General features: G+C 58.4%; 2 protein-coding genes across 4 annotated transcripts in view; one reads left to right on the forward strand and one right to left on the reverse strand.

The window, feature by feature from the left end:
• CENPP (centromere protein P) overlaps positions 1-13,089 on the forward strand; it is a 110,016-nt gene that overhangs the window by 77,033 nt on the left and 19,894 nt on the right. The window lies entirely within an intron of this gene.
• ECM2 (extracellular matrix protein 2) overlaps positions 1-13,089 on the reverse strand; it is a 37,815-nt gene that overhangs the window by 8,374 nt on the left and 16,352 nt on the right. Inside the window, exons 3-6 of one of the 3 annotated variants that reach the window (XM_074284574.1) lie at positions 6,234-6,509; positions 3,732-3,920; positions 2,159-2,647; positions 265-380 (exon numbers count right to left, since the gene is read on the reverse strand). In XM_074284574.1, the coding sequence (XP_074140675.1) occupies positions 265-380; positions 2,159-2,647; positions 3,732-3,920; positions 6,234-6,492 (1,053 nt within the window). In that variant the 5' untranslated portion in view covers positions 6,493-6,509. The remainder of the gene's footprint in view (positions 1-264; positions 381-2,158; positions 2,648-3,731; positions 3,921-6,233; positions 6,510-13,089) is intronic. The other 2 variants (XM_074284575.1, XM_074284576.1) reach the window with 2 other exon arrangements.

The following is a 13,089-nucleotide window of genomic DNA, read 5'->3' on the forward strand; positions in this document are numbered from 1 at the left end:
TGGCCTGGCGCCGAGGGCACCCCACTCTCCCCAGCCATATCCGCGTCTCACCCCAGACTCTGCCCTCCCCACCCCCGGCACTTCCTACACCTGACACATAGTAGGAACTTAACCTTTGGCTGCTGGGGGAGGCCTGAGGCAGGGGGACCAGGGACAAAGCTGTGGGAGCGGGAGCGGGAGGCATGTTTCCCAGGACCGCCCTCCTCCCCCTCTTCCAGCTTCAGTCAGTCCAGACAGGGTGCAAGGGCTGCGGGCTGCTCTTACCTTGAATGCCTTGGGACCAATCCCAGAAGAGCTGATTGCGTTTTTGCGAAGGTCGAGCCTTTCCAAATTAGGGGTTCCTTGGAATGCTTTATCGGGGAGGCAGCTGATGGCGTTTCCTAGGAGAGGATTTGTGAAATGATCTGTCTGCACGCTGGGTGCCGAGAGGTTCTGGCACCTCCTGCCCACCAGCCGACATCAGGGGCGACGCTAGGGGAGCCTGGGCTTAGAGGCCATTGCTCTGGCTGGGACGTACCTTGCTCCTCCGGAGAGAATTGGTAGGAGATGGTCACAGAGGCTCAGGGCTCCCAGCTCCGGCCCCCACTGTGCAGGGGTTCCTCATGTGGAAGCGGAGCCACCGGCTCTGGGTGCCGCCCGGGACTTCCGCCAGACTCACAGCCCTGGGCCCATCTCTGCCCAGCTCTTCAATGAGCAGTAGGAAATGGGACTCCATGGCCCCAGGCCTTTGTCAGGTGTTCAGCCATCTGTGCTAGGTTTTAAGGCTAAACGGAACCTTTTCCAGTTTATCTTATTGGGAGGGGGTCTGCAGGTTTACCTAGGGGGCTTCCTGTACTCAAGGGGGAGGAGATCAAAATTGGAGTCTATCATTCCAGTCTTCTCCCTTAGCCTTTGCGCCACCATCCAGGAACTCTTGGGCCTGGGGACGCGGCCTTCTGGCGCCCATCTCCCCACTGTCCCCCATTCCTAGTGTGCTCTTCTTCCCCTTCTCTTATTTCGTTCAAGTCCCCACTACTTCCTGCCTTCTGCCAGACCCCTAGGAGGCTAAGGATTGGAAATCAAAGGGATGCCCATCAATTAGGGAATGGCTAAACAGAGTGGGGTATAAGACCATAATGGAAAATGATTGTGTCTAAGAAATGAGCTGCAGAAAGCTCCCAGAAAACCCTGGAAAGGCTTCCCTGGACTGATAGAGCGAAGGGAGCGGGATGGAGAGACAGCCGTCCAAGGACTCCCGGAGCTGGCTCAGCAGTGATCCGAGACAAGCCCAGAGCATTCAGGGGGAAGCGCGCTGTCTCCTCCACAGAACCAACATTGGCTAATACACACTGAAGCGCTCGGCTTTCTACCTTCTTTCATTTTTTCTTGTACAAAATTTATGGAAATGTTTTACACAAATGTACAGATGTAACCTACCGTCGGGGGGGGGGGGGCAGGGAGGAAGGCAGAAAGAGAAGTCGGAGCTCAAGGCTTTAAATGAGAATGGTTTTTAAAAATTGGGGGGGGGGGAAGAGCCGATTTTATGGAGCCTCCTTATGGCTTGTGCCTTCCTTGGAGACTCTCCACATTTTCTCCCGGCCCTGTCTTTTTTGGTAGGGGTTTGTGTATTGTTTCTTTGAACTGTAAGCTCCCTGAAGGCAGGGGTTTGCCCTTCTTTGTATCCCCCATGCTAATAGTGAGAGTAAAGTGGAGATCCTGTACTTGGGCCTAAGACTGAGTTCATGTAAGTCCCAGGAAGAGTCGCTGCCCCCAAGGGCACACTTAGCTAGTACCTCCTGGACCATCATCCCTACACATTCTCATCCCGGGGCCTGGGATGGTTGGTTTGGGGATTCCGGCTAAGGAAAACCAAACTGAAGAGCAGAACTTGCTTTAAGCAAAACCACCTTATAACCAGTTTTAAAGGAAGACTTTGTCTCTCTCTCCAACTTTGAAAAGCCACGTGGTTGAGGCTCTGCAAGTGTTTTGTTTGTTTTTTTTAAACTTTAACTACATCACATAAAGTTAACTTAAAGAATGTAATCTGGAGTAACTTGTAACATTTTCTTCATGAAATTGTTTTGATCTGTTTCTTAGATTGGGAATTATAGCAGTAGTAAAACCGTAGTGATGTTTTTACTTTCATAAAACAAATAGAACGGCAGCGAGCCTATCTCACCAATTAGCTCCAAGCTCCGTAGCTCGGGGTCTGCGATGTTTGGGATCTTGGTCAGCTTGGCATTGATGCAGCTTATTTTGCGGTCTGAGATGGAGCACGCACTTGGCAAAGGGGGCAGCTGGGCACCCCCCGAGAAGCAGCCCTCTCCTTCCTCTTCCTCCTCTTCACTTTCTTGGTTCGGGCTCCGATGAGCCTCCTTTTCCACTTCCTCTCTGGAGGTCCAGCAGTCCTCCTCCTCGTGAGACGGTTTTCCGTCTTTCTCCGACGTCCTGCCCTCAGAATGAGCCCGCTGGGGCTGCCTCCTCTCCGTGCTTTTCTTCCTTTGACGCTTCTCGCCATCCTTTTCGCCGGAGTCTTCTTCCTCAGACTTGTGCTCCAGCCCGTGGAGCAGCCGATCCCTTCCCGTGGCTGTCCGTGGCGATGCCTTTTGCTGCGGATCCGTGTGTTCACTCGGGGCTAAAGAATCACCAGAAAGTTCCAAGCTGTCACCTAAGGAAATCCTATTCAGTACTGAATCGGAAACTGGTTAGGAGAGTGCGGGAGCGAGGGGGGGGGGGGGTGGAGAGAAAACATCAGGAAGAGGAGGAAAAAACGGGAAATGAGCAAAGAAATGGAGGATATTATTCCCTCCCACTCAGTGTCCCGAGGCCATTTAGAGACAAACTAGGCCGGGAAATGGGACTCAGGAAATGTTGCAAATAATAATTTGTCTCTAATCTCCTCCCTGATGGAAACAGTTGGTAAGGTTTTTGGAAAGAGCCATCAGTCCCCACACAAGGGCCACACCGCGCTGAGTGACGAGGCACAATGTGGCTCCTTCACCAGCGGCGCCACGCAGATGTAACGCGGGGAGTCTCCTCTCTCCTCCCGGGTACAGAGGCCCAGAGAGCTGAGAAGGGCCGCCCAGCAGGCTTGGCAGGAAGGGGCGAAGCAGGGTTTCCTGCTGCTGAGGACGAATCTAACGGTTAGACTCTTCCTCATGGCTTGGTTTGCTTTCTCTGCCTGGCTGGAAACTTCCAACGCTGCCCACTCACCTCACTGGGGTTTGGGTGACACAGACTTTCCCAGCCTCCTCTTCATGACGTGCTGGGCAAGCGGCTCTGCCCTCCTGGCTTTGCTGAGCCCGGCCCGGGAGTCGGGAAGGAGTGCAGGCTTCTCTCCCTTCTCCCTGGGTCTCTCTCCTCCCCTCTTCCCCTTCCACCTCCCACTTTCTCCGGGTTCGCCCTGCCTCCTCTTCCAGGCAGCCAGCCTCTCCTGTTGGGGCTCTCAGTATCACCCAGACCAATTTCGGCAACAGAATTGGTGTCGTGTTGCTCCCTGGGACCTTGGGGCCCTTCTACATGGGGTGCGAGCCCCTGCCTGGGCTTAGCCAGTTTGCTAGAAACTTAGAGCCTCCCCTCCCTCCCGGTTCCTGATTGTGAGCTCTCCCGCAGCTTTGGGGGTGTCTGTGCTGGGACTCGCGGCCAGCGCTTAGTCCCCACTTCTCAGTGGCGACGTGAGCTAAAACCGAAGCAGTGGAAAAGTTAATTTCGGTTTGGTTACAGGGGGAGAGCCCTTTGGGCCTTTGCCATACCCATGTCCGAGCAGACGGGGCAGCACTCGCCCTCGGGCGTGAAGGTGTGTGGGCACTGCCGAGGAGGGCACGTGGCCTCGTCGCAGACCACTCTCCCGCTGGAGCACAGGCAGGTGACGCAGGGTTCGGGGGACCACACGGCCGAGTCGTACATCATTATCCCGCTGAAGGAGCACTGGCCTTTCTTCCCTGGAAACAGAAAAGAGGAGGGCTCCCATTGCGCCCATTATAGCCACAGAAGCAGAGTGAGCACAGGCGGAAGGGCAGAGGGCAGCTCCTTGTTGGAGGGTCGGGGGCAGACGCACAAAGGACTCTGGGCTCGGGGGCAAAGCCAGGCTCTGCCTCTCCTACCTGAGGAAGAAGTGCTGGTGAGCCAGACATGGAGTAGTGGAGCCTTCCCTGCCCTTCCAGGCTCTCCCTCCTTTTTTCTCTCCAAGACAAGCCCCACTGGCCGACTCGATGCCTTAGGGTGGTTCCCCGATGCCTCGACGCCCTCCCTCCGAGAATCCCTGGTCAGGGCTCCTTGCAGAGGAGGCCTTTCTCCTCCCCCCAAAAGCCACCTTCCACCTACTCCCCATGTCGCAGACGTGTGCGTCATCGGGCTGTGCCCCTTGGGCTTTTTCTCCTCCCCAGCACTCAGCACAGTCCTTGGCCCGGAGATGGGCTGTTACAAAGGAATATCTGAAGCTGTCCCTCCTTTCGGAGCCCCCAGACTAGTTGGGAAGCGGGTTTATCACAGGCTCGGGGATGAGCAGCACCCAGAAGTCTTCTGAGGGGGTCGGACAGGAGAGAGCCTCAGTGGATGTGGAGGGGAGGCTGAGATCAGAGGGCTTGGGGAAGGGGCATTTGAAGGCCGAGGAGCCAGGAACCCTGGGGGCATGGGAGCCAGGGACCACCCGGAGCGGGCACAGCGATTCTCAGCCTGGGATGTATTCCATCCCAAGTTCCAACATGAAATGAGCGTTACGGTTTGATTTTCTCTTTGGGCCAAATGTCCCAGAAAATGAATAAAAAAGGAGCAGCAAGTAATTTGTCACGACTGCCCGTCAGCCGCTGGAAGCGGAGCGGCGTCTGTTCTGGGGGAGCCGCAGGGGCAGTGTTCTTGGAGGGCCTGCTTTGAGAAAGCTCATCCTGTGGGATCCTATACGGCCGACCCTGTGGTTGCTAACGGCTTGTTGTTTGTTTGGGCGGCTGGACGGGAACGCCGTTTCCGATGGAAACAGCAGACGTTCCTTATGTCAGCTTCAGCAAAAATCGCTCCCCAAGCCAGCCCCCAGAGAAAGGAGCTCCAGCGCGCAGTTTAAGAGACGCCCCTTTGGTAGCTTTGGGGCGCTGGCCCCGGGAGACAGAGGCCCTGCTCTCGGAGGTTCCGTTTCTGTGGCCTCCCTCCCTGGAGCTTCCGCTCTATCCCAGGGCGGCTACACTTCGCTGCTCATTTATTCCTTAAGACACTAACAGCTGAGGAAGTCGGGAAGGCTTCTGGGGCCACAGAGGCCCTGAGCTGAGTCTAAGAGAAAGAAGAGAAGTCTAAGGGAGAAGTAGGAGGGAAGGTGTTTCAGGCCCAGGAGTGGCCAAAGGCGCCTGGCAAATTGGGGGGGGAGGGGTCTGAGGGGCCAGGGCAAGGCCTTCCAGGTAAACCAAGGCAGTGACGGAGAACAAGGGGGAACGGGGGAGGGGCCGGTGGTATAAAGCCCTGCAGGCTGTGGCCGGCCCCAAGGCTGTTGGATGGAGTCGGTGGACAGGTGGGTCATGCTCATGTGTGGACTTCAGCAGTTTGAAGAAACCTGAGGCGGGGAGGCCAGTTAGGAGGCCCCTGCAGAGTCTGGGGGACTGAGAGGGCGAGAACCAGCAGCGGACGGGGGCTTTGGGACTCTATTCTGCCCAAGGGTGCGTGGCCCCCAGCCCCAGACCAGGAACAGCCTCTCCTGAGCCCTCCAGGAAAGCAAAATCCACTGGAAAGGAAGTCACTCCCCCTTCTCCCGGTTCCGATGAAAGCTTGGAGGGGATTGTCTCATTCAGGGCTGAAACCAAAGGAACTCCCTAACAGGATTTAGACCCGCCGAGGCCTAAAGGGTCACCGAGGCCCAGCGGAGCAGCCCCTGTCCTGTGTCGGGAATGAAGCCAAAAGGCTTTGAAAAGAAATTGGGGGATGCTACAGATGGGAGCTTCCTCCAACCATTTCCTGCTTCTGCCTCCGGCCGCCATCTTTCTGCCTCTTCCCACCCTCCGCCCCTGCCAAAAATAGCATTTGAAATCTTTGTATTTCTGGGGTTGTTGATGACGGGACCCGAGAATAACCAGGAAGGGAAATCACTGGGGGGGAGACAGACGTGAAGCCTGGGAAGAGGAAAGGGGCTGGAGCACAGCAGGGAAGGGCGGAGGGGAGCTCCCCTTGTGGATGCCCTGCCGGGGATTTAACATCCAGCCTGACTCCACGCTTTTGGGAAGAAGGACGGACGACGTAGCAAAGCTGGCTTCCAAAGCCGCCTTGGGCGCTCTCACCTGGCAGGACGCTGTAGCTCGACTCCTCTCCCTGATAGCTCGCCAGCGGGACGACCACGTGGAGCGCGCCTAGAGGCGGTGCTGGCGTCGGGGACTCCCTGGGCCGCTGGGCTCCGCGGCCCAGGGGCGGGCTCTTCCTGCCCACTCCGCGGCCCACCCTCTCTGCTCCCCTTCGGCCGCTCCCGGCGGCCACGGTGTGAGCCGAGTCAGCGTGCAGACTGAGGAGCAGAAAACAGCAGATCCCGCCGGCCAGCCTCATCTCTGCTCTCGCTGCTTCTGGAGGGAAAAACCACGGGAGCTGAGGCGCGGCCGGCCCCTGCCCCTGGGGGGAGGGGGCACTTCTGAGCTAATGATCTGGCCCCTCACTCCAGGCAGATTTCTTCCCCAAAGCCTCGGGATGGGAACACCACCGGCCAGCACCCGGCACAGAGGGAGATGAGGAGTCTACACCGGCAAGGGGACACTTCCCAGTTCGGAGGATAGACAAGCTTTGGGTCAGCCAGTGACAGGTTGGGAGCTCCCTGCACGTGTCAGAGAGCAAGACCTTTGCAGGAGGCACTAACGGAGGCCGTGCATGTGCACGAGATGCTGCTGGAGGCCATGAGTGCAAGAGGCACTAACGGAGGCCACGCGTTGTGCACATGAGGCGCTAACGGAGGCCAAAGTGTGCACATGAGGTGCTGCTGGAGGCCCTACTCGGCGCAGTGGCAGGCCCGGGGCAGCGGCGTCAGGCCCTTGCACCGACAGCGGCACGTGTGTTTCCAGGACCGCGTCAGAACCGCCTCTCGTGTGTCCCGATGTGGGATGGCCCCGGGCTCGGACCATCCTAGGATGGAGGAGTGGGGGGGGGGGGGTGGAGCATCGGACCAGAACCCTCCTATGACGCTTCCTAACCATGTGACCCTGGATACCCCACTTGGCTTCTCCGAATTGGGGCTTCCCTCGCTAAGGGGAGACTCTTTACTTTGGGGGCCCAGCCCCCCGGCTGAGCTTGTGGGAGCCTCGTCAGCCATCCGCCTCAGGCCCGGCTGCCGCCATCCTCCCCGCTCGCCATCCCGGGGGTCCCGGCCCCCCCCTCCTGCTTGTTTTCCTCTGTCCACAGTCCCCCCCGTTTTAGAAGTTGGCAAATTTCAGTTCTAAAGGGGCAGGAGCCCCAGGCAGCCAGGGGAGCACCTGCCAGTCCCAGAGCTGCCTGTCAGGGTCCCCAGGGAAGCCGCCCAGGGCCCAGAACCTTGAGACCAGGGCTGAGATGGTTCTGGCCAGAGACCCTCCCCCCTCCCCCAATGAGGGAAGGCCGGGCACCAGAAAGCTCCCCAGAATGCAGCCCATTTGTGACTCCTGGCTCGTCACGGCACCACTTTCTGACTGTATCAGTAGCCGTGTAAAGTGGGGGGACGTCTTTGTTCCCCACTGGGGAGTTGTGTGCTTCCGGGGCACGGGGGAGTGCTCCCACTTGTCCCCATGCCTCCTCACGGTCACCATTGTCCCTCGGGACTGAGTAGGCCCCTGCAGGAGCCCCAGGTCTCGAGAGGCCGGGAGGGATCAGAACAGATCTTGGGGCTTGGGAAGCCAGAGGACCCCTGCCGGGAAGTCCGTTCCTAGGCGGGCGCCTGCGAGGATGGGAGCCCTCCAGGTCAGCCCCCAGTAGGATGGAGACAATTCCCAGCAGCAGACCGGAGAAGAAGCTCCCGGATCATCCGGAGTGACGGGCACGAGCAGCCGCACCGGCTCGGATGAGATGGGCCCAGAGGCCCCGGGGAGCTCGACTCTGGGCTGCACCAGGAGCGGGCCCGGATGGGGGAGGCCTTGGATGCAGCAGCAGGGAGCGAATCTGCTCTGAGCCGGGCCAGCGCCCCCGTCTCCCCGGCCTCCTGGCCCAGGCACGTTAGGGGAGGAGGAGGCTGCTGTCGAGAAGGCTTCGGGGGGGGCACAGACAGAACCAGGGCTCCAGCAGTCCTGGGGGGGGACTCGAAGGCCCCACCTGGATCTTTTCTCCCACTTGGCCAAGTTCTTTCTCTCCAAATCGAGGGGGTCAGCCCGGGCCACCGGGCTCCACTTGGAAATCTCCCAAGCTCTGACATACGGAAGATATTAGAGAACATCACCGACTCCCCAGAGGCTGCTGTGTCCCGAGAGGGGAGGAAGGCTGCTCTCTGTCTCCGAGTCCTCCCATCAGCCTGGGAGCCCGAGTGCTCACAGTGGCCAGAGGGGCCATGGTCCTTGTCCCTGCCCTTCTGAGCAGTGGGACTGCCCAGGGAGTCAGAGGATCTAACCAACACCGACATCTGGTGGCAAGGGAGGGCCACCCACCCATGCCAGCCCATGCCAGGCAGCCTGGCCCGTGCTCTCCAGGAAGGAAGATCTCAGCCCTTCTCTCACTCTCCGCTCCTCCTGAGCTGCACCCCCGCCACGTGCCAGGCTGCACTTGTTGCCCCTTCCCTTCTGCGAGCTGCATGAGTGGCCCAGCGAGCCTCTGCCCGCGTTGTCCTCTGTGCCCACCTCCATCTCCCCCCCACCTCTGCAATGTGGGCTGAATTCCTTGGAGCCTGAGGAGCCTCCCTGTGACTCACCAGCAGAAGGTTGGTATCCAAAACCAGATCGAGTTTTAAGTCCAAAACGACCTCTGAAGAGGAAGGCCAAAGGGCACGGCGCCAGGCTGAGGGTGGGGAGGGTTCTCGGAGTCCCTCTGTTTGCCATCGTCCCCGTCCCTGGCGTCACGGTCCTCACGGCCGGCAGCCCTTTCGAAGGGGCTCTGCGATCTGCATGTGGTGCCCGGCTGGCCCTCACACCTGTCCTGGGGCAAGGTGCCCGTAGCCCCCTTCTGTGTTTGGGGAAACTGAGGAAACCCCCGAGCAGGGTCATGGAGCTAACAAGTGTCCGAGGCGGAGGCCAGTCAGGTCTCTCTTGTCTCACCTCCCCTCCTGGTGCTTTGTCCAGGACTCGTTCCGGGGTCACCGTACCTTAACGGGGAAGGGCTAAGTACCCAGCTCTGTGCAGGGGTTGACTCCACAAACGCCAGGGACGCAGAGACCATGGCGGGCGGTCAGCGAGCCCATCCTGGGGAGGCAAACGGGGAGGCAGATTCTCAAACGCCCGGCCATACCCGCCCAGCTGAGCTCTCTGAGGGCGGACGGCCCAGCTCTGGGGAGCGTGAGCCCCACCAGTGTCGGGGCGGGCCAGAGATGGGGCCTGCCGAGGTCCACAGAAGAAAGCCTGGAGCCCACACGTGTCCTTCGTCCAAGCCAGAAGCGAGCTCTCCTCCCGCAGCTGTGGCCCCTGGCACCCCTCCCAAGCCGAGCACTGAGTAATCCTTCTCCACGAGCAGCTTCCGCAAACGCCCTGACTCGAACCCCAAATGGCATTTAAATAACAGTTAGACCTTGGGACCGGCACCTTTTTGACCAGATAAACCCACGTAAAGAAAAACCAGTATGGTGAGCTGTCGTGTCCAATTTGCACAAAATACGTGGACTCTGGGGCAGCCGGGTGGTGCCGTGGTGTCAGGAAGACTTAAGGCAGCTGGGCACGTGCCTTGGTTTCCCCATATGTAAAAGGAGCTGAAGCGCGAAACGGCAAACTCTAGGATCTTCACTGAGAAAACCCCAAACAGGGTCACGCAGTCGGACATGATTGAAATGACTGAAGAGCAACATGGCTCCTTCCTCTTCGACTGTTTGGGCACGCAGTTATTTGCTCAGCTGTTTGATTTTGTTCTGATACTTCTTTGTTCCTCCAACACACTGATTTCTGTCTGGTCTGGGCGGATTCTGTTTCCTGGGAAACGCGTGCCAGGTGCCGTGGGCCACCTTGCTGTCCTTCCGGCTCTTTCTTGCAGAGCTTTTTCTCCCCTTTTTTTTGGCTTCCTTTTCTCAGAATACATGGAGAGCCCGTGCTTTGGGCCTCTTCTTGTGTCGCCCTGGAATAAGGTCGCAATGGTGGCCAGAATTTTCTTTGACGTCCTCGTCTCTCCAGCCTTGGGCCCAAGCGGGAGATTTGTGCCTTCGGGGGAGGTGCCTCCCCACATAGAGCTCCAGGCTGGACTGGTCCCGGGCCCCGCATCCCTGTGTGGGGTTCCGGATCCTGGCCCGTCAGGGCTCAGCAGCACCAGCACAGCCTGCACGAAGTAGTTCTGCTCCTTGCCCAGCCCCTGGCACTTCCGGCCAGGTACCAGGGAAATCCCTGCTCTCGCCATCTTGGGCAAGCCGCCAGCCTCACTAACGCACTGAGGCTCTGCGTCGGTCACCAGCTCCCCCTGGACCCTAAGGGAGATAACCTGGGACCCTGAGCCCCAGAGCCTTGGGAATAGAGATGTCCTCCAGACCACCAGACCACAGCCCGGCCCCGCAGCCGTCACTGAGGGAGAAATTCTGGGAAATGTTCGGCCTTCCTCGTCACCACGAGCGATAGTTGACAGGCAGGTAGACACAGGAGTTCTGGGGTGCTAGCAGCCGGCCCACTTGTCCTGCTTCCAAACCAGCCCATTAGAGACAGCCCAGAACCTTGTGGCCGAGACCTCGGAAAGAACCAGGCTAACCATCCACGCTCTTGGTCATCATCCTGGGAAGCCGGGCCCGCTCCTACCAAAGGTAGCTGGAAAAAGGAATCCCTGGGCACGGCCGTTCTGGGCACGGCCCAGGGACTCCCATCAGTGGGGAATGGCCTCTGCTCTGCTGCTGCCTCCCCCTCAGGACCCTGGGCCCTTCCCCCCACCATGCCGCTGATCCCCTCCGCAAGGGCTGTTGTGCCCCCAGTAGAAGGGACCTGGCTCACTAATGTGTGTGCTCCCCTTGCTGAGCCCAGGGCTTGCACACAGTAAGAGCTTAATAACCGTTCTATTTATTCATTCCTTCTGGCCCCCGGCCTCCAGCTCTGTCCTCTGTCAGCAGGGCTCCCCTCTCTCCTCTGGCTCTCACTTTGGGTTCGGAATTGGGATAGAAGAAGCGACTCTAGTTTCTCACTGCAGGTCTTGATTGTGACTCGATCCAGGGGAAACTTCAGAGTGTCTACCTCCAGGTTGCGGCCAATAAGGACACTGATTAAAGCCTTTTGCGTGGGGCACGCAAAGGAAACTTTCTACACCGAGCTCAGTGAAACATCCCCTCCTCGTCTCCTGTGTCCTTGGCCAGCCTTCGTCCGGTTAACGTGCTGCTGAACGGAGCTGGAGACCGTCAGAGGTCCACTGGGCCCTCGCTGCTTTGAGGCTTTCCAGACCTTTGCCTGTCCCCCCCAAGCATCCTGGGAAAACCCTTCTGGCCTCCCAGACAGCGCCCCAAGAGCTCCCTCTTCCCCCTCCTCATCTCACAGGCCCCCGGACCCCTCTGGCCCAGGCAGCCTCTTCCTCATCCCCTCCTATGCCGTCTTCTCCAGCAGACTGCTCCTCCATCATCCTCATCCCCTCACTTAGCAGCCTCCCTGGCCTCTGGCTACAAAGGTGCCCAATCCCCACTCATTTTGTCCCCCCTCAACTGGCATCATAGCTTTCCTCCCCTTCGTACTTAAAGTCCTGAAAAAGCCATTTGCAATTGATCCCTCATCTCCTTTCTTCTCTGCCTTATCGTTTTTCAGGTCTGGCTTCCGACCCCTTCGTTCAGAAGCTGCCCCTGCTCTCAGTCACCTTCTCTCGGTGCGGCCCCCTCCGAAGCTGCCCCTGATCCCAGTCACTTTTCTCCTTCTTTCTTGGGCTCCCTGGGCCGTGGATGCTCTCGCCCACTCTCTTCTCTTGGTTCTCATGACAGCCCTCCCTCCTGGTCCTTTGCTGGCTCTCTCCTGGGTCCTCCTCTCTCTGCTTCCTTGGCAACCTCATCAGCACCCAAGAATTCAGCCGCCACCTCCGTGCAGACGATTCTAAAATCTGTCTGAACCTCCAGGTTCGCACGTCCAGGTGCCTCTTGGATGCCTCAGAGTAGACATCCTAGATGCAACATATGAAAAACCAGAAGCGTCCTTTCCCCTTCCCTCCAGCACACAGCTCTCCCCGACTTCCCTGTTACCGGCAAAGGACCACCATCTCCCCAGGCACACAGCTCACCAAGGGTCACGCTCGACTCCCTCTCCGCCGCCATACTCATTCCCTTGCTGCTTCTTTTACCATGTCTCTCCAGTATATCCCCTTGGCTCCACTGCCACCTCCCAGGGGCAAGGCCTGAGTCCCTCCTGGGGTCCTCCCTGCACGCAGCCGTCCAACCGTGTCATCCTCCTATGTGATCCAAGGCAGTGGCTCTCGCCGTCCGCTCAGGTGACACGCAGTCTTCTGTTGGACATTCAGACCTTTCCGGAGCTGGTCCCATCCTGCCACCCGGACTTCTCTTACCTTGTTCCTGTCCATGTAGTCTGTGATTGTGGCTTGTGGCTGTTCCTTGAAGCCGTGTCCCCACCCGATGCTTTCCTGCCTGGAATTCTCTCCCTCCTTATGCCCACTTCCTGGCTTCCCACTAAACTCTTCCCGCCATCTTCCTTCATCACAGAGCCTTCCCTCTCCAGTTGCTCCATCTTGTCTTTCCCTTCTTTGTCCATGGCCGAGTCCCACATGAGACCATGGACTCTGCGAGAACAGAGTCTGCCTTTTGCCTTTCTTTGCACTCCCGGCGGGTGGCACGTGCCAGGCGCACAGTAAGTGTTTGCCAGATGTTCAGTATTGATTTTCTTTGTTCCCGAGCTTTACTTCCACATTGGGATTCTCTTGCGAGGTTTCCTGCAGCTGGGGCAGGTAGCCGAGGGTCCAGGGTTAGTTCCTCTCTAGAACCAGGCGTCTTCATTTCCAGCCCCACAAACTCTCTGTCATCATTGGTGAGTGGGTAGCGAGTAAGCATCTGTCAATCCATTAAAAACGTTAATTTCTCATCTTGCCCTAATTCCC

The sequence above is a fragment of the Sminthopsis crassicaudata genome, chromosome 1, assembly GCF_048593235.1.
Source record: "Sminthopsis crassicaudata isolate SCR6 chromosome 1, ASM4859323v1, whole genome shotgun sequence".
NCBI classification, from domain to species: Eukaryota; Metazoa; Chordata; class Mammalia; order Dasyuromorphia; family Dasyuridae; genus Sminthopsis; species Sminthopsis crassicaudata.